General features: G+C 41.5%; 1 protein-coding gene across 2 annotated transcripts; it reads right to left on the minus strand.

Moving 5' to 3' along the window:
* Positions 1–5564: 5564 nt before the first annotated feature.
* Positions 5565–18703, minus strand: tfap2e (transcription factor AP-2 epsilon; the record flags this gene model as incomplete). 2 transcript variants are annotated; one of them, XM_083926271.1, is made up of 7 exons in its annotated part: positions 5565–5826; positions 7381–7519; positions 7964–8082; positions 10171–10402; positions 13966–14020; positions 16109–16549; positions 18665–18703. In XM_083926271.1, the coding sequence occupies 7 exons, from the start codon at positions 18701–18703 to the stop codon at positions 5565–5567; spliced, it is 1287 nt and encodes a 428-aa protein (XP_083782397.1). The 2 variants fall into 2 exon arrangements, with proteins under 2 accessions (XP_083782397.1, XP_083782398.1); XM_083926272.1 differs by lacking the exon at positions 18665–18703 and adding an exon at positions 17802–17828.
* Between the last annotated feature and the right edge of the window lie 876 nt (positions 18704–19579).

Genomic DNA, 19579 nt, shown 5'->3' on the forward strand with positions numbered 1-19579 from the left:
ATTGAAACTGTTGCACAATCATTTCCATCGGGATAAAAAAAGCTTCTTGAATCTTGAATCTAAAGCTCTGGAAAAAGCTAAAAGTGGAACTTGAGTTAAGAATTATTTATTTGTTTTTGGGCAGCATGATTAATGCTGTTCTCAAATTCAACTTTTTGGGGGGAATATTTTATTTAGATTTTTTCCTAATATGCAAAATACACATACAAGATAAACCAGGAGAAATAAAAGAACAACAAAAAAGTAGAAGATATGAAGTATGTTAGTGACAATAGTGTTAGGAAACTGCAAAAGCATAGAAAAAACCCAGCAAGTGTGTGATACTCAATGTTTCTCAGGACACAGAACTCATATAATCCACAAAGGCTCCCTAAATCATATAATCTGATCTTTCAACAATTAATTTCTTTAATTTAACGCTGAAATACTCAGAAATGTTGTTATTTGTACAGAAGGTCAGAAAGAACATTTGCAAAACATTTGATTTAAAACAGTTGCTCCTAAAATAACAGAAACTACTCAGAAGTACGACAAAGTCACCTTACACATTGTTGCTATTTAACAGTATTTAAATTAATGTTATGGTAGTTATTAAGGTGTAAAATAAGTATTTTCAAGAAGCTCACCATCAGGATGCAATGACATGAAAATAAAGCAAATATTAAACATCCTTGTTGCTAAATGTTGTCTGATGATCATGTGGATATAAAAAAAGAAATCATTCAAAAGAAAGCATTGAATTGCTGCACTGTACATTTCGTTGTACTGGTACAGTGACAATAAAGACAATTCAATTCAATTCAGTGACTTCCTGAGCATTGTCAGCACTATGATTATTAAAAAACCTTTGTTAGACATTAAAAATTCACAATAAGGAATTACAAACACAATCAGACGTTTATTACCAAGTGGATTTCAAGGAATTTGCGTTGATGTTCAGTGCACAGAACATTAAAAAGACATAAACAATTAAGCACATACTGCTGTCAAGAACATAAATATAAAGTAAACTAAAAAAAGATGAAAAAAATGCTATAACAAAATAATAGAAAATATGTACAATGTGACAGATGTGCAGAAATGAGCAGAGGTTGTGCACAAATGTGACAACATCTTGATGCTGAAGCCACAGGCTGCGTTTTTAGTGGATGTGCAGACTGTGTGCAGGAATTCAACACTTCATTTTACATTTATTTGTTACCGAAATTGGTTTTGAAGGATCAAGAATGAGCCCGTAGATGGTTCGCAGGATGATATTTGGATAAAAAGAAACACATAAATGTTAACGTAGTGCTAAAAAAGTATGAGCTGAAATAGATCCGTCTTGACTGTATACAGGGAGCGCTACAGTAAACGAGCATATACAGCTGTAAATGGAAAAACCAGGCCAAGTTGATAACATCACAGCTGAACGTGTGTGTGTGCGTGTGTGTGTGTGTGTGTGTGTGTGTGTGTGAGCGAGACAACCCATGTGTACAGCAAGAGTGTGTGTGGCTCTATCATCGTCTCCTCTCTCCACCACAGACAGGTGATTAATAAACATTAAACAATCCCTCCTCTCTCAAACACACCGGAATCTGACGGGAAGAGCAGCATATGTTTGCCTGGAGGCACAGAGAGAGATGGAGAGCGGCCCCGCTGAGTGTCAGATAGAGGGAGAGAATAGGGGGAGAGGAGGAGGATGGGGAGGGGGGAGTTAGGTTACAGAGTGGGAGATGAAGGGATGGGGGGGGGGGGGTTAACACAGGAGGGTAATGAGATGGGAGGAGAGAAAGGGAGATACAGGCAGGTAGAAATGAGTGATGTTTGAGAGTGTACGAGCAGGCGACACGTGTATGTGTGCAGTCCCTGGAAAGCAGTAATTGTGTTGAGTATCTCATCCTGGTTAAATAAAGTGAAGGACTGTGCAGGGGAGGTGAGAGGTGGTCGGTGGGAGAAATGTGGAACAGATGGAGTGAGGGGGAACCGAGGTGTGTGTATGTGTGTGTGTGTGTGTGTGTGTGTGAGGCTTGTTGGGCGCTGGGGGTCGCACCGCTGCCTCCACTCTCCCAGGTACAGTGTTCAGGGCTGCAGCTGTGTGACGCCGTCTCCCTGGGCCCCTGCTGGAGCCTTGCATGCATAGAGGGGCCCTGATTTTCTTTTTTTTTTTTGTTGAGTGCTCCCTTGGGGTGTGCTCAGAAAATTTGTCCTAAGCGTGATATGTGTCTGGCCACTAATTCAGCCTCTTCAGCCTCCTACACAAGTTTAGCCTACTGAAAACAAGTAATAGTTAAAGTAATTCATCAGGCAACAAGACTCTAAAGCTAACACGATGATAATTAGCAGGTTTATCATGCGTACCATCTTAGTTTAGCGGGTTAGCATGCTAACACTTGCTAATTACCAATACAGCTGAGCTTCAGTCATGTGCTACACGAGTACTGATACAATTAGCCGATTTTCTAGAACATGAATTAATCAAACATTTGTAGTTTTAAAGCCTCTGAACACAGTTGTTTTCAGTAATTCTGGTTGATTTGACCTCTGCTTGGGTTGAAGGTGGGCGGGGCTTTGATGGGAGTTTATGAGGTCATTAATGTCCGTCTATCACTAAGAACGATGAAGGTGGACTTTGTCCCGCCTTCACAGGTGAAACAAAGCTAACAGGAGACTCTGGAAGATGTCAGTCAATCACAACAGACACACACAGTCCTGAGAAGAGGTGTAATCAACCGGGTTAACTGAAAACACCTGTGTGGGTGTTCAGGGGCTTTAAATTAATAGTTAAAGTAATTTATCAAGAAACAAGACTACGGCCACACTACAGCTCATCTGTGAGGTGTAGGCTTTAGGCTAAATGCTAATGTCAGCATGCTTATTGTGCGCACAATGTTAATGCTAACATGTACTGCTAGCAGGTTAATAGCATGTTCTCCATCTTAGTTTACCATGCTAACATTTGCTAATAGCACAACACAACTTCGACTTTCTCGGCGGTCTGACATAAAGCTTTTGCAGACTTTCAAAAAAGGTCAGCTGCTAAAGGCACAGCACGTCCACATCAGAAGACCCGCCGCTGCTGCCGCCCCGCCACCGCTTCACCTACAGAGCCCAGGGGTTGGAAGCACAAGCTGTAAGTAACATTAAATCACTGAAATCTTTGTCTTGTACTGATAGTTCAGTTAATAGTAATTAGAGAATGCTGCTGTATTCCTTCACAGTCCACTGTTTACTACATGTAGCAACATGCTAGCCCCAGACAAATCTGTAATATTGGATGCTTGTGTTGTTCTGGGTTTATAAATCGCTATTCGTGATTTTTGCGGCTTTGAGCTAAAGGGGTCATCCCTATGTTCCACGAGGGTCACATTAGCCTCTGCCTCCGCTGATTTAATTTAGCATTTTGTCAGGGTTAGGGGTTACGGTTAGGGTCAGGGTTACGGTCAGGGTTAGGGGGTAGTCTGAGGGTCTACATAGGCCTATTCGCCGGGGAATTTGGCACTGATTGTGAAAAAATAACAGACCAGAAAACATAGGACCCTTTCTGTGACAAACAGGTAACATAGGACCCGGGAAATAGGAATGCTCCCAAGCTAAATGATAACATTAGCATGATATGCTCAAAATGACAATTCTAAAATGCTGATAATTATCAGGTTTACCATGTTCACCGTCCACCATGCCAGCATGCTGAGATTTGGCAGTAGCAAAAAACACAAACTAACCCACAGCTAGGCTGCACTGCACTCGTACCAAAACAATTAGTCGATTAATTGTTTAGTAGATTGACAAAAAAATCTATCCACCATTTCAGTATAAAACTAATGGTTAAAGTAATTTATCAAGCCACAAAAATAAGCCTACTGCAGCTAGCTGGTTCTACTTTGCTTCGAGCCAAATGCTAACATCAGCATGCTAATATGCTAACAATGACAGCGCTAAGATGCTAATAGTTAGCAGGTTTACCTATCCACCAGCTCAGTTTAGTGATTTAGCTTAGCTGACATTTAGCATGAAATACAAAGTAGCCCACAGCTGAGGCTGCTGGGAATGTTTTTAGTTTTTCAGGCTTTTGTGTCGTGTTGGACAAATTGAAACGTGACCACGATGATGGCGCTAAATGAAAAGCTTATACAAAAAAATCCTGAGGGTAACATGAATGTCTGTACAAAAATGTGTCCCAATCCATTAAAGATGTGGAGAAATTCTACTGGAGGAGTAAAAATGTTGACCTGCAGGTGGCGCTAGAAGAAATATCAGTGTTCATCCTCTGGGGAACATGAATGTCTGTAGACTACAGCATCTTAATGACAATTCATGTGATAGTTGAGATATTTCAGACTGGATTAAAGTTGTTGACCGACTGAAATTTAAATGCCAAATATTTACTGATTTTTTTTAGCTGCTTTTTCAGTTTAAAATTTTTTTAAATTGAATATCTTTGGGGTTTTGGGTGTTGGTCGAAGACATTTTTCAATATTCCTGACATTTTATGGACTAAGCAATTAACCTAAAAAAAAATCCACACATCAATCAATAATGAAATGAAGTGTTGGTTGCAGCCCTCGCTATGACCTTCCTGTTGCAAACACAATAGACTTTGCCTACAGGGATCAATAAAAAATATCATTATTGCGACAAATGGAAAGAGGAAGCGTTTACAACGAGAGCACGATAAAAGCCCGCTGTCACCTTTGGATTTAAAAGTCAGTTGGGGCAGCTGCATTTAAAGGAACCTGAAGGTGACATTACTTTTTATCGTCCCAGATAAACATAAAAACACAGGCATGAAACTAAACCGATCTTAATTCTTTAATAATATATTACATTTATGCCGTAATACAATAATAATAACAACAGTAATAACATTAATAATAAACATACACAGAAAGTACAAAATGATTTGTGTAATTTTCTTAAGTTACCGACACGTAGTACTTCAAAATAAAAGAAACCAAATCTCCTTAAGCTGCCTTTGACTCCTCCTTACCCTGCTGTTAAAGAACTCAATTTCCCATGACCACCCACTAAGAAGAACTACATATGGAGGCCGTGCTTGTCCAATCAGGTGGAGTTAAAAGTCTCCCGAAGTTCAAGAGGAGCAAAGAGCAGGCTGTTGTCTCAGATATGGCTTTACGACACTTCCCAGATGAGTTCAGTCCAACAAATGTGTATAAGTGTGTGTGTGACTGATGAAGGCGGGGGTTTCTAAAACACAGAGAGAGGGGACATGTTTACCCGAAATAAAAGGGGGGGAGGAAATAAATACAGCCACATGTAGGAACTCATCCTGAAGAGATGTTTTTGTAGACGCCATCATGACACAAAACCAGCTACTGAGAAGAGAGGTCCATGCGTCATGTTGAGTGAGGTGGTTGTGGACACACATTACAGTACAGATATCATCATGACCCCCCCGCCTCCTCGACGAGAGGGACCGCAGAGGGTTTTTTTCTGGGAGGTAAAAGTCTCCTGAGGAAGGAAAAGACGCAGAGGGGCACCGGTCAGTCTTTCCCCCCCTCTTTTCTCCTCCTTTCTGCCTCTCATCTCATCCATCCATCGACACATCTTGTCTGTCCTCCCTCTTATTTGCGGTGCTTCATCTCCTTGTCGTGGTGGCTCTTCCCTCCACCCTCTCCTTTGTCCAGCATTTTGATCGCCTCCATCAGGTAGCTCTGGAAGGCGGAGAGCGCGGCGCAGATGGCGGGAGTACCAAAACCGTGGGTGAGCAGGCTGAAGTGGGTGAGGCTTCCCTGGACGCCGGGCTCCAGGCAGGGGGTGGGTCGACTGCCACCCAGCGGAGAGCGGTCCTGGGACATCATGTCCACGAACTCCTTACAGATCTCCCTGAGAAGAAAATTGACAGGACGTTAGTTTGTTAATGTGTCACTTTAACTTTTACACCCTTTGTCTGTCAATGCCCAGCACAAGTATATAAATTATACGTAGTGATGTAAGAATTACACACTACCACACTAGCAGAACAACCTTTAAAGACCACTGGGCTCAGAGAAGTTCAGCCAAATTAAAGGGGTATATAAAATATACTTACACCTACTGTTTCCCTTTGAACTGTTTTGACAATATCAAGAAAACTGTTTTTGACATTAGCCGTACACAAGATGTGCAATGTCGAAATGCTTTTGTAAATCACACCTGGTATGATTTTCAAGTGTTTACGGTTTACAACTTTGTTGCTTTGCAAGGTTTTGGAAATCTAACATTTTACATTGATAATGGGGCTTTACAGTATGAAGAACAGCAATAGCAAACACATATAGCAATGTCTGCACACTGCAGCTTTCTCAATATACCTTTTTTCTCATACTGTCTGTCTGAATATCTCTGTATTCACCCTCTGTCTGAAACGCTCTGTTTAAACGTCGGTCTCTTTAAAAACCCTCCAGAATAAAGGCCCAGTCTGCTCTGATTGCTTAATGTTTCCGGGTCTTCTGCATGTGCGCTCTCTGCATCGTCTTTGCAGCCGGGGAATAACTGTATAACATCACAACTGTACAGAAGTACTGATGGCTCGTTTAAACACGAGCTGGGTGAATTTCTCTGTGGATTTAGTGTTTTTATACTTTCACTGTATTTATAAATCACCTAGACCTGATTAAGAATAAAAAAAGACACAGAAATCTCACTTTTTTTAAAGTATGGGACCTTTAACTTATTCAGTATTTGGAAAGGATTCGATAGAGGTGTTATCTTGCACTATCCTGAAAAAAACTCTTCAAAATGCACTCCAGCTTTTTAGTATTGCACTTCTTATATGTTGCACACACCACAAGAGACTGGAGCAGCAGAGGACAAACCTCCTGAACTTTGAAAGCGCCAAAAACACAGGATCCTACACTTCCCATAATGCAGCTTAACAGCATCTTTTGTTAGAGACTTCCTGATTGTTCACAACTCAATGCTTCACAGTTTGCAATACTTTTTTATATATATAATTTTAACTTTATTAGGAATGTACAAGTAAGAACAGTCACACAGTAACATTTGGTAGAAATAAAAACACATGATTTGTTTGTTTGTTTGTTTTGAGTCCAGAGGAGAGAGTGCAGCACCAGACAACCAGGCAAACAAGTCCAGAGAGAGTGTAGACATGGGGTCGTGCATCCAGTTACTTCATCCTTTGTTTTGACCACCCTGCTCTTATGAAATCAAGTTTCACCGCAGCTGAGACAGAATAACATCAGTAGATATTCATTAACCTATTGAGGATCGTACTGATACTTAGCCCGGGATTGTTTGCAATACATTTATTATTATTTTGTTGTAAATGATTTCCAAGCCCATACTGCAATTACTGAAGTGATGTGATATGCAGTGTTCGTCACGTGTAAAAACACGGTGAAGTGCTCCTTTGTGCGGCGTGAGGAATAAGGCACTCACTTGGTGGCGAGCAGCATGCTGCGCCGTGTTGGGAGCTGGTCCGGCTCGCTCTGCCTGCACAGATACTCAGCTGTGGCTTTGGCTGGAAACTCTGTCTCACACACGTAACCAAAGTCTCGCGCCAGATGGACGGCCTCACCTGCAGGAGGAGGAAGAAGAGGAGGAGGAGGAGTGTGTCTATTAAAACAGTCCAGAAAGGAGAAAAGAAACAGCTCTAATTCTGTGTGTTTTAACTGCTGAATGTCAGTGATGCAGTTTAGATTATATACTTATAAAAGATAGACATTTAAAATACTGCTGTAGCCAATCGGGTTAGGTCAGGTCAAGAGACAAGCTCCGCAGCCATTTTCTCACTTTCACCACTCAAACAGTTCACTACTCTTTGGCTTCGTGAGGCAGCTGAAGACTTTTCAAATGACACCATCCATGCATGCGGCCACCCATGCTTTGACTTGTTTATTCATGTCTGCTCATGCGAGGATATTTCTATGTGAATATGTGTCTCTATTTGTCAGGATATATGCAGGTCACTGTGCGTGTGTGTGTGTGTGCGTGTGTGTGTGTGTGTGTGTGTTCTCCCTACCCTCCACTAGAGATGTTAGGAGAGTGACGTTGGCTGCCTTGCGTCGCCCGGCGGGCAGGTTGAGGCCAATCTTCTCCAGACGCTCTCTCAGACAGCGGCCACCATTCTTTGACTTCGCCCTGAGGGAGGACAGGGAGACAGAGAGAGAGCAGATTTTAGGAGATGGTCCTTGTGTGTGTGTGTGTTTATGAGATTTGTGGTGGTGTGTGTGTGTGTGTGTGTGTGTGCGTTTATGTAAGTGAATGTGAGGCTGAAATCTCCGTGCAGTATGTTCTCTGTCAACACTGATAGTGTCTTGTGTTCTTCTGTGTTTTCTAGTTGTTTTTTTTACTTTCCTTTGCGTGTTCTCAACATTTTCTTTATTCTTAACTACCTACATTTGAAGGCATTTCTTTATCTATTAATACAGATACAATATTTTTAGGTCTTTTTTTGATAGAGGAAGATGTATTCAGAGCCTTTAGTTTAGTAAAAACAACAGTACTGTTTTGTAAAAACGCATTAACAGAAAAATGCACTCTAATAATCACAAGTCAAAGCACTTATGTAGAAAACAATGTGAATGTTATATTATATATTAATGGATTAAAGGGATTGTATTAATGTGGAAGTAGCATTTCTAATTGTAAAAGCCCTTTATTTTGTAACAATGCATTTTATTTTGTAAACTGATCATTTATTTCACATGTAAAATTTTAAATATCCAAAATAATCCGTAACTACAGCTGTTAAATAATTATAGTGAAGTAAAAAAGGTAATCTTTTTTTCTCTAAAACGTAGCGAAACAGAAATATAAAGTAAAATTTTGGCAGTGAGAGTTTGGTAGCTGCATCTCTCTGCTGAGGAGGTTTTATTTACTACCCTTTGGATCTTTTAATTATGTCCTCTTAAAGTATTTCAGCCTATAACCCAAATCATAAAGTTGTTCACTTTCCCCCCGAGGCTGTGCTTCATTAAACCACAGCGCTCCTCTTGTGATTTAGTCCCATGACCCATTTTGTGTCCACAGCTCTGGCCCCACAGTTAAGTGAAAGGGCTCTTATGGTTGAACATGGTTGATAGCAAAGGACGTTTACAACTACTATACTCAAACATTCAATATAAGTAAGCAATAGGTGCAATGTGTCGTATATTTCCCTGCAGGATCGTTTGTGAGACTGAGTAAAGACTTCATTTTCATTCAACTCCGGTCTTTGTAGCGGAGGTTTCCAAAAAAGCCTCTTTGACGGCCTTGTTTTAGATCATTATGGCTCATATGGTTTGGTATTAACGCTCCAGGTGCTCACAAGTCTAGTACAGTTTACAATATAAACATCAACACGTGACAGTCGTAGGATTCAAACTGTTATTTTATGATGATGACTAATTGAATGAGCGTCATGACGTTATGGGGTGGTGAGGAGGAGCGCGGATGGAGCTGAGGAAATTAGCAGTAGAGACCAAAACTGTTTTTTTCTGCTGTCAAGTTGGCCATTTTTGAACATAGGGGTCCATGGGGACTGACTCACTTTTGGAGCCAGCCTCAAGTGGACATCTGAGGAACTGCACTTCCCCGCTGGCTTCATTTTTCATCCCCGCAGGTTGACGTTTGTTTTGTTTTTTTGAGGCTATTGAGCTTTTTTGTCCTGTTTCTCTGTGAAGGATTTCCTCATTTACTTTTGGGAACACTGGTGCCAAATAACCTCTGCAAATTTACTTTAGGTTTTGCTTGATGGTTTCAATAAAATGCATTAAATATGAACTCTTTAAATCTGAATTCATCTTTGCTTGAATTGTATATTTTGATATTTGCATCATACTGTTGTTTTTTTGTTACATTTTACAGCTAATGTTACGTTGTCTTTTGTACATTTGACTCTTTGCATCTGAACTCTTTCCACACTTTAATTTCCCTCAGGATATACTGTATAAAGTTTTATGTTTCTATTTAGCTGTGATCTTATCTTAAATAAAGTGTAGTTGCAAGTGTAACGGCTATTCTCGTTATTTAAGGCATTGGTTCCTCAATCCTTCAGGCTCATCACCCTTGTCTGTAAACGGTGACAGTTCAACTATGGCCACAGAGTTTTTAGAGGCCAAATTCTCCCGTATAAAAGCAAAGATTTAAAAAAGCCAGACAAGGTTAGGGAGTTATTGATTTAAGGTGTATTTTTGTCGTTAAGTGTAGCCTTGGAGCCACCATCTCTCTTCCCCATCTCCCTCTCACCTGCGCAGAACTCCGCCCAGCAGAGAGGCGTTGAGGCACTCAGGCGGGGAGAGGCGTCTCTGGACCTCCCCGACCGTCACCTTGTACTTGGAGGTGGAGCTGAGCAGCGAGAGGCGACCCGGGACCGAACAGAACACCTCAGCTGGGTTGGACACGGCTCCCACGCCGTAACCCTCCTTACCGAGGGACAAGACTGACAGGGACGACCCGTTCAGCTTGGACGGGATGGGAACTAGAAGAAGGTAGGAGAGAGGAAAAAGAAAGTTCAGGCTTATTTGCATACAAACTAAACGTTTAACAGCAAAGAGAGATGAAGGATGAATAAAGATCATCAGTGTCAACATATGTCTTCTGCAGTGACAATAGTGTTGTGTGAATGACTGTGTGACAGCGCGCTCCTCCTCCTGATTAATCTATTCAGTGTAATGTTCTCCCCTGCGTCGACAGCTCTAAATCTGGAGTGTTGCTTGTTGATTCTGTTGTTTAAACTGCAGGTGGTTACATTTTAACTGCACGTTCTCAAATAGCTTTCATTCCACACCTTCAAGAGCTCAATTCACACTCACTTTTCTTCACCGTGGTAAACTTTTAAAGAGGAGTTCTTCTGTCAAAGCCAGTCGTCTGAAGAAGCATCTCCTTCATTTGTAAATTGCCCAGAATACCTGTTGCCGCACTTATAGTTGCGAGGGTGTATTCATGATTTCTGTTGGCATTGACAGCCAAATCTATTTGGCTTTTCGGTCTTTGTTATGTCATCCTATAAGGTGGTAATTGGTTTTCATCTTTGGCGTCTTCAAACCTTAATCCACTAAATCTGCATTTGTGTGGGCAGAAATCCTCTGAATTGAGAGGATTGAAAGGAATCAACTCCTTTAGCTGCTTCTCCATCAAACACTTTCCGTATAGTACTTTCAGATCCGTATATAACCCATACAGACGTGAACCTAAACACTAGATCGGTTTCGCGTTTCCGACGCAGACAGTACCCCTAAATATCGGATGTTAAGAGCCGTGGACGGCCATGTGCTGAGGACTGAGCTGAAAAACCTTTGTATTCCTCACTGCTCCATCCAGCTCTGGTTGTATTTCCTCCTCAGCGATGATGCAGAGGAACGTCTGCACCAATCAACGGGCAGCATTGTTTCTACCTCCACCTTTTAGTATTGGATCAGTGTGCTTGGTACCTCAACAGACGGGTAACGGTGCGGTTCTGTTGGTGCCAACCACATCTTCTAACAACGGAAACTAACTCTTCTAATGTGAAATTAACTGAACTGAATCTGCTTGTTGGAAACAAGGCTTTAGCTTGTTTGTGTTGATTTACTTTCAAACTTATGTGAACCACAATTTCCCGCACATGAGTTGTTTTTTTGGACTTTATTTTTGGTTCCTATTCATCCAAAAAAAACGTTTCTCATTTCCCCTCTAGTGAACTAACCATGCAGGTAAATACTGTATGTGTCCCTTTTTAATTTTTTTTTCCTTCACGTCAATAAAACGGAGGTTAATGTTAAAGAAAAACAAATAAAATGTCTTTCTAAAATGATCCAAAAACCTCCTTGTGACCAGTTTTCATTAGATCTACTGTTAAGTGAGGGAATAGCAGTGATAAAAATCAGTTAAGTGGGAAACTATTTAGAAAAATGTGTTGCTGTTGCATATTTTGAATGGGATTTTTGAACGCTGCGAGCACCACAAACAACATCCCATTGACCTCCATTGTATTCGGTTACACCAAGACTGTCAGCATGGATGGACACCACAGAAGGACGAAAAATAAGAAATAGAAAATTCTGCATGTCAGGCACACAGTGTATGTTTTTAAGGGGATTCTTGTGCCTTTATTACCAAGTCGACAGTCGAGGGATAACAGGAATCGACACACAAAATCAGTTTTTCTTGTAATTTTGGAGAAGTGGCGCTTTAAGGTGAGGCAGGAAATGAGTCAATAAAGGTGTTTACAAGAATGTGCAACATCTTTCACATTTTTCCTCTCTCACACTCTCCTTCTGTGGTCTCTCTCTAATCCTGATGGCTCTGCGTTTTTCCTCATTCTCTCCTTTTTAAAAGGATAAATGAATGAATAAATAAAAATATCTGTACAGTGAAAACGCTGGCTCTCCCCTCACACTCTGTGGGCGGCGGGTGGCCTCTTTACGGCGCCCTGCTATGCAGCGCAGACTGAAAAAATCTCTTAAAATCCTCTCATTCACAAGCAGCCGATCATCCAGCCGGCGAGGCCACAGAGCAGCAGACTTTCCTCTAAAGCTCTCTCTCTCTCTTTCTCCTTTGTCATCTCTCTGCCCCTCCCTCTCTTTCTCTTATCATCTTTGACTCTTTCTTGTGCCTCCCACTCTTCACCCCCCCCCCCCCACCTTCTTTTTCCTCGTCTTCTCTCCCCTATATTCTGTCTCGTTCCCTTCTCCCTGTTGGATTTTCTTATTCATGAGGGCTTTAGGTTTGCTCTGCTATATCTGCTATAAGTGCTTGCCGGGGAGAGTCTCGCTGTGGTAATTGATCAGTTCTTAGCGTTTGGCAAACAAGTGGAATCACTGTCACTTCATCAAATGACTGCTGGTTTGCAGCAGTTTGAATCAAGCTAGAAATGTACAGTTTGAGCCTCCTCTTCCTCAGTGAATTGACTTGGAGAATTAAATCCTTCTAATGTGTGAAAACTTTATGAAAAGAAGAGATTCAGGCCGGTGACGGTTTGGATGTTTAGGAATAGGAGGCCAAAATACGCTCAAAATGTGACTGGATGTTGTTTAAAATCCACATTTTAAAGGAAACCCCTTAAAATACGAAGCATCCACGATGTTAACGTGTTATTTTATCGGGGAAAGCACATTTAAGATTACGCTGTCAGTCCTTTTATTACACGCTGGGTGTCATCTTTAGCTCGTTTCAGAGAAAACCTTCACTTTTCTTTTTTTGCTGCAGCACTGCACACCCGAACCGCCCTGTCTATCATATCAGGCTTCTCTCTTTTTTGCGCGAGGTTTTTTACCGCATCACACTCCAACAGCATCAAATCCAACTTGAATTTTCTAATCGTGCCCCTGTGTCTGCTGCAACTCAGAGTCGGGAATATTAGAGTGATCACACTCTGCAAATTTCTCCACAACTTCTCTTTTATCATGTTCCCCTCCCTTTTCTTCTTTGCCCCACTTCTCCTCACCTTCTCACTCTAATCCCCCCCCTCTCTCTCTCACACACACACACACACACACACACACACACACACGGACACACACACACACACACACACACACACAGACACACACACACACACACACACACACACACACACACACACACACACACACACACACACACACACACACACACTCGCTCTCTCTCTCATATGACCATGAACAGTTCATTAAGAATGTGTGCCTTTGGGGTGAAGTCTGCAGCTGAGTATTAGAGGACTTCTTGACTTCAAATGAAATAGCAAAACAGAATTATTTATAGTGTGTGTGTGTGTGTGTGTGTGTGTGAGTCTGTGTGTGTGTGTGTGTGTGTGTGTGTGTGTGTGTGAGAGAGAGAGAGAGAGATAGAGAGAGAGTGGTGTTGGAGTGCCCCTAAACACAAAACCCCCTTCAGCATGTATAGCACAATTATATAGGTGCACACTTAGACACAAATGCACACATACACACTCAATCTTTCTCTTCTCTGTGTCACACACACACACACACACACACACACACACACACACACACACACACACACACACACACACACACACACACACACACACACACACACACAGAGAACTCTCCCACCTCTTACCTTTTTTAATGACAGAGTGGTCGAGGATGCCCAGGGCTGATCCTTCCTCCATTCCCTGTGTCAGACAGACAGACAGTCACTATCATTTATCCACCGGCCTCACAGCCAACACACACACCTTTATACACACAATTATAAAACACACACAAACACACACACAGCTTTTCTCTCTCAGGCCAAAGCAAGATGGACGGTCCAACATTAGGCTTTCCCCTCGCAGCACTCATGAACAACTATCCATATCCAAGTAAATAATAAAATATGTTACTCTTATTCGATTTACTTCTTTGTGTCGAACGGAAAGATTGTAAATGATGGAAGTTATGACGGATGATTTAACAGTTTAAGGCAGTTAGTCATATTTCTACACGGCTTGACACAAAAGGGATTTTTTGCCATTTGATGTTTGACATTCGTAGAATCATATAAATGTATATTTTACGTTATTTTTGAGCTCAGTGTTTGGTTCATTAATCATTATTTGGACATGAAAAACTGCCTCTTTCATTTTTCAGTGCAACAAATCTACTTTTTTCCAATATAAATTAATTTAAGTTAAAGAAATACTGCCATAATTTACACCGTTTCAAATAACTTAAGAGCATTTGTATCCCTAATGTCTTCTTTATCCATACTCTAAATTTCAACTTAAGAGCAGTTTATTTGTATATTTTAGTTCTTGCATAAAAATGTTATGATTTCCAATATGTGAGAGATTTATTTTAAGCATATTGAGGAAAAGGTGATGTGTGAAAAAGGACAATACGACTCCATAATATCACAAACAGCCTCCCCAGCTCGCAGGATTCAAACAATAAACGAAAGCATTATTAGATTTTTTTATTCAGAGCCGATGAAATTGTCTTGCAGGGAGATTCTCGGATGTCTCCTTTGTGGTGAATTTATAAGAGGATTCAAACGCGAAGGATATAATCCATTAATCAAATAAAGGTCCTTGTCAAGTGGGAGCGTTTAACAGTAACATGCCCGGGTTGACTCCTTGCCTGGCGCTCCTCACAAACGTTTCTTTTCTATTAATGACCGTGCACATCAATTGGTCTCGCTGTGTTTTTCTGCGTGGAGGCAACAAACAGCGTCTGCAGCTGCACCTGCTGCAGGGAAGCTGACTGCTCAATAAACCATGGAAACTATTCTTCTCCACAAACAGAAAGAAAAAGAAAACCTGCAGAAGGCAAAAGGCTGCAGGATCACTTTGTCTTTGCGCGAGACTTCACGAAGGTCCTCACGAATAATAAGACGGAAAAATGTCATCAAATAAACCGCAATTTCTTTACAGCTGCATTTTTCATCTAAATTAAAATATACGTTTAAAATAACGTAACGCACTTCTTTCTATCGTGTGTATATTTATCTACAGTATGAATTAAAGTCATTAAGCTCAACTATAATTTTAGAAAAACTCGAAACGTGTAATAAAAACTCTAAAAACGAGAAATCGTGTGTGAAAAAAAATCACATTTAAAAGGCAGCTAAAATTCACACTTGACAAAATGGGGGATTTTTATTTAATATCTAATTATTGATTCATTTCTGAGCGGATTTTGAAGAGAAAATAAGTGGAAGTATTATTGCAGAAATGTCTATTTCACACCTACATCAGTACAATTATAGATTGATTGTTTTTGGTTTGTAGTGAGCGACGCACAAGTGTTTTCCTTTTTACTTCGATGTCAGAAAACAAAAGTGCTCGTGTGGATTTGTGGGAAATTCAGATAAAATAAGCTAAAAGGTAAAATGATAAATAAGGTTTCAAATACACAAAAAATGATTAATACTATTTAGTAGTCGTTAATTAAAGTTTAAATGAAATAAAAATCTATTTGATTAATTTGAGCTGTGTGAGCGAAAGGAAGATGAATCGCCTTCAGGGCCTGTTGCAAAAATCCACGTATTTTTAAGTATGACAAATATTTATACACTTATTTTTTACAATACTTTGTTATTATAACGGCATCTGAATAGACCAAAAAAAATCAAAGAGGTCCAGAAAAGATTTAGTTCATAAAGAGGTCATGGTTGTGCGCAATTTGTACCGACTTTTACGCACGGTCTTCCCATTGCGCAGCGCCAACTCCAAAGCATCCAAAGAATGCAAAGACGAAATAAATAAATAAACAGTCACCTGCAGGTCGTCCAGGCCGTGATGTCCCAGTTGCATCCCGAGAGGACCGTCCCCGAGCGCGGCAGCACCTTCTCCGAGACCGTGCAGCAGCCGGGGGACAGCTGCATACTCCCGCCGGGGGTCGAGGCTCAGAGCCCGGTGCGACTGTGAAAGGAGTCCCCCGTCGTCGGAGCGCGACCTCTGCGAGTGCCATGCCACTTGCTGATGCTGATGGATGGAGTTGATGGAAGTGTAGGGGTCTGACAGGTGGGAATATGAGTCCTGGCTCTGGGAGTATGGCAGGGAGGACTGGGGATATGGGGGAGGGAAGTACGGAGGCTGGAAGTCAGAGGCCGGAGTGTGGCAGAGCGGGGGAGCCGAGGAGTAGGCAGCCTGGTTCAGGGAGGACAGCTGGGAGAGGCGCCCACTCGGCGAAGAGCCGCTTAGTCCGTCTGCGCGGTCCTGCAGAGAATTAAAAAGTTTGCTTCATAGCTGGAGCTCAATGTGTGTTCTCCCAAACGTGCAACTATTTCATCAAATGTCGGATCCCAAAAGTTATGAGCTCCGGGAATTGTATTATTTAAAAAGACGGTTTTAATATAACACATAACAGCTAAAAATGAATTAATTTCCATTTTTGGAAATAGCAGCAGCGCTTGAAGTGATGCGCAGTGGCAGAAGACGCCTTTGGCACCGCTGCTGAACAGTGTCAGAAAGGTCACGGCCACCAAGAAGCTGCACAAAGGACAGGTAATGCACAACAACAGGAACAACACGTTGCTCCGGGAGGGGGTCACATCTGTAAATAACTCGCCACCGTGTCAACAAAACCACATTGACCCCACAACTGAAAAAATGGAACAGATTAATTCAGGCTGAGGAGGCGCAGCAAAAAAAAAAATTTGATTTTTAATTTGACTTCACAAGTTTAACCCCTCGTGTAACAGCGTGCAACAACATGTAGCCCACTAGCCTACATTTGTGCTCACACACATCCTGGTAAAATTGGATTTTTCCCTTTAAAGCTGGGTCACCCAGATCAATGGTGTTGTTGTGGAACAGTGTCCATTATGTGCCAGAGAGGCTCGCTGCCAGGTTAAAAGCACACACATCTATTTGACCCATCACCCACACTGTGCAGGGTTGTGTCTGCATTATTTTAGTCTAACAAAGTTTATATTTGAGGCTGTAAAAATGCAACGACGCTCCTCCAGAAAGATGGACTGCTGCCGTGTCTCTGCATGTCACAGATTGTGCAGTGAGTCGACACTTTACTGTCAGCCGGTCTCACTTGCTGTGACACTGTGTGCAGACAAAGACCATCTCCGCGGACAGATGCGCGGCGCCACAGCACTAAACTCTGAGTCAGAGAGCCTCATTGGGAAGTACGGACACTTGACACTTCTGATTCTGAACAACGCATTTAACAAAATATATTTAATTATCATCCAAAAAAAATCCCTAAGGAGCATTATACCTCTGTGTTATTTGATGTAACACATCCATAAATTCAACATATTAATGACATCATAAAGTCTTTATAATTTACCCGGAATTAGCTGCTTTTAAGTGATGGTGACACATTGTGCGCATTTCAGGATCAGTCCGCTGACACTCGGTACAGAACATAAACTGTCCTTAAATGTATCACGTGTAACGAGCAGACATCAGTCCAAAAAGCTTAAAAACACCAGTTTCTTTCTAATAAACTCACCATAGCCGAATAGGTGTGGATTAACATCTGGACCACTCTGGATACTTCCAAATTTAAAACTCAACAGGATGCGCAGGCTTCCGGCGGCTGAAAGATGTCACCAAATGCCCCGAGATGTAATCCAGGCTGTGTTTTTGTTTTTTTTACCGATCCATTAAATGCAAAGGTATTATTTACTTTTCCTTCTCTCTCTGTTTGACGGAGCTCTTTACGCGCGGATGAAAAGCTGCTGTCAGATACACACACACACACACGCGCACAACACACATGAGAGTCCTACAGATTCTCCATGAGCGCAGTACTTATAGGTTTTGCGCGCACCCGGCAGAATGAGGGGAGGGGTCGACAGGGTCCACTTCTCTTAAAGAGATATATTCACTCAATTACCCTCGGATAATTCAAACGCGCACTTTACTTTTATTACATTTACCGTTTGAAGACATGGCACTGAATCATCCTCTGGATTTTACGCACAAAGATAAACTATAAAATATCAGTTTTTTTATGAAGCATCTTAAAAAATATCACATTTGGAAAACAACAAAATCATATTCTCTCATTTTTGACCTCCAAGTTAAGCCCTCTGTCGCTTTTACGCACGGATATCCAGGTCCCCTCTAGTCAGAAATCTTGGATCTTTAATGCAGTTTTCTCCAAACATTTCATCCAAGTTGACTCGGTCACGCTTCAGAACCGACCAAGTGAATTTTCTGGATCCAGCTTCTCTTAAAAACAATCCAACAAGCCCACCATGTGCAGCCTTTTGCGCAAAAAATAGTCTTTTCATTCCTCAGACCTAACGCTGCTGCATTTCTTTTTTCTTTTTTTTTTAAATTGAAAACTCTTTGAGGTGTTTCTTTTACCTGCAGGACGTCAGTCTTGGATCGGGATTTCCAGAGCATGGTGGCGCCGGTGGTTGGCTCTCAGTGTGGTTGTCAAGCTGCAGCTGGGGGGTTAATGTGACGCGGTGGATGGAGAGGAGACGGGCTGAAGGTACAGAGAGGAGTGAGTTAGTTTGAGAGATGATGCAGGAGTTTGTATGGATGGGTGCTGCGGAGGGGGGTACAAAGGAAAAAGAGGGCGGGAGGTGACAGGAGTCGCGGAGGGGGCAACTACAAACTTTGTCCACGGTCGGTGCATCGACTCTAGGATGTCTGGTGAGGATCTCAAGAATACAGATATGAACAGAAACGGGATTTTCTTCATGTGAAACACCAGACATACATTTTTTTTTTTGGCAACATAAAAATATTCTTACCTGGGAAAACGTTTTTGTTTTCAAAATATCTGCATCTGTAACCTACTATGAAATTAAATGCACTGTTATGATCAATCTGGAATGATATTTTATGCCTTTATCGTCTCATTTCTCCACCATTTCACTGCAATAACTTCACCAAACCTCAAACCAGGAAGCAGAGTCTTGGGGGATATCACTCTAAAGTTTCACATTCACATCTCCCCCTGCGAGTGTACAGACACAGATGGAGACAGAGGTGGAGTGTGTCCAGAACCTCAGGCATCATCGACCCAAACAAGTCTCAGTGCGCCATCTTGTGGTAGAACAGAAGACTCTTGTATTAACGACAGGGACAGTTATCCACCTTTACAGGAGCCTGCTGATTTTAACACTGGTTTTATATTTATTCCACATAAACAACACTGGGTAAAGACTTGGACTTGACTTAAAAACATAATTTTTGACATGATAAAAACCTTTAACTGTAAAACTGCATGCAGGAATTCCTTGCTGTGCTACAGTTTGAATATTAAATGAT

The sequence above is a fragment of the Echiichthys vipera genome (assembly GCF_963691815.1).
Source record: "Echiichthys vipera genome assembly, chromosome: 13".
Lineage (NCBI taxonomy): Eukaryota > Metazoa > Chordata > Actinopteri > Perciformes > Trachinidae > Echiichthys > Echiichthys vipera.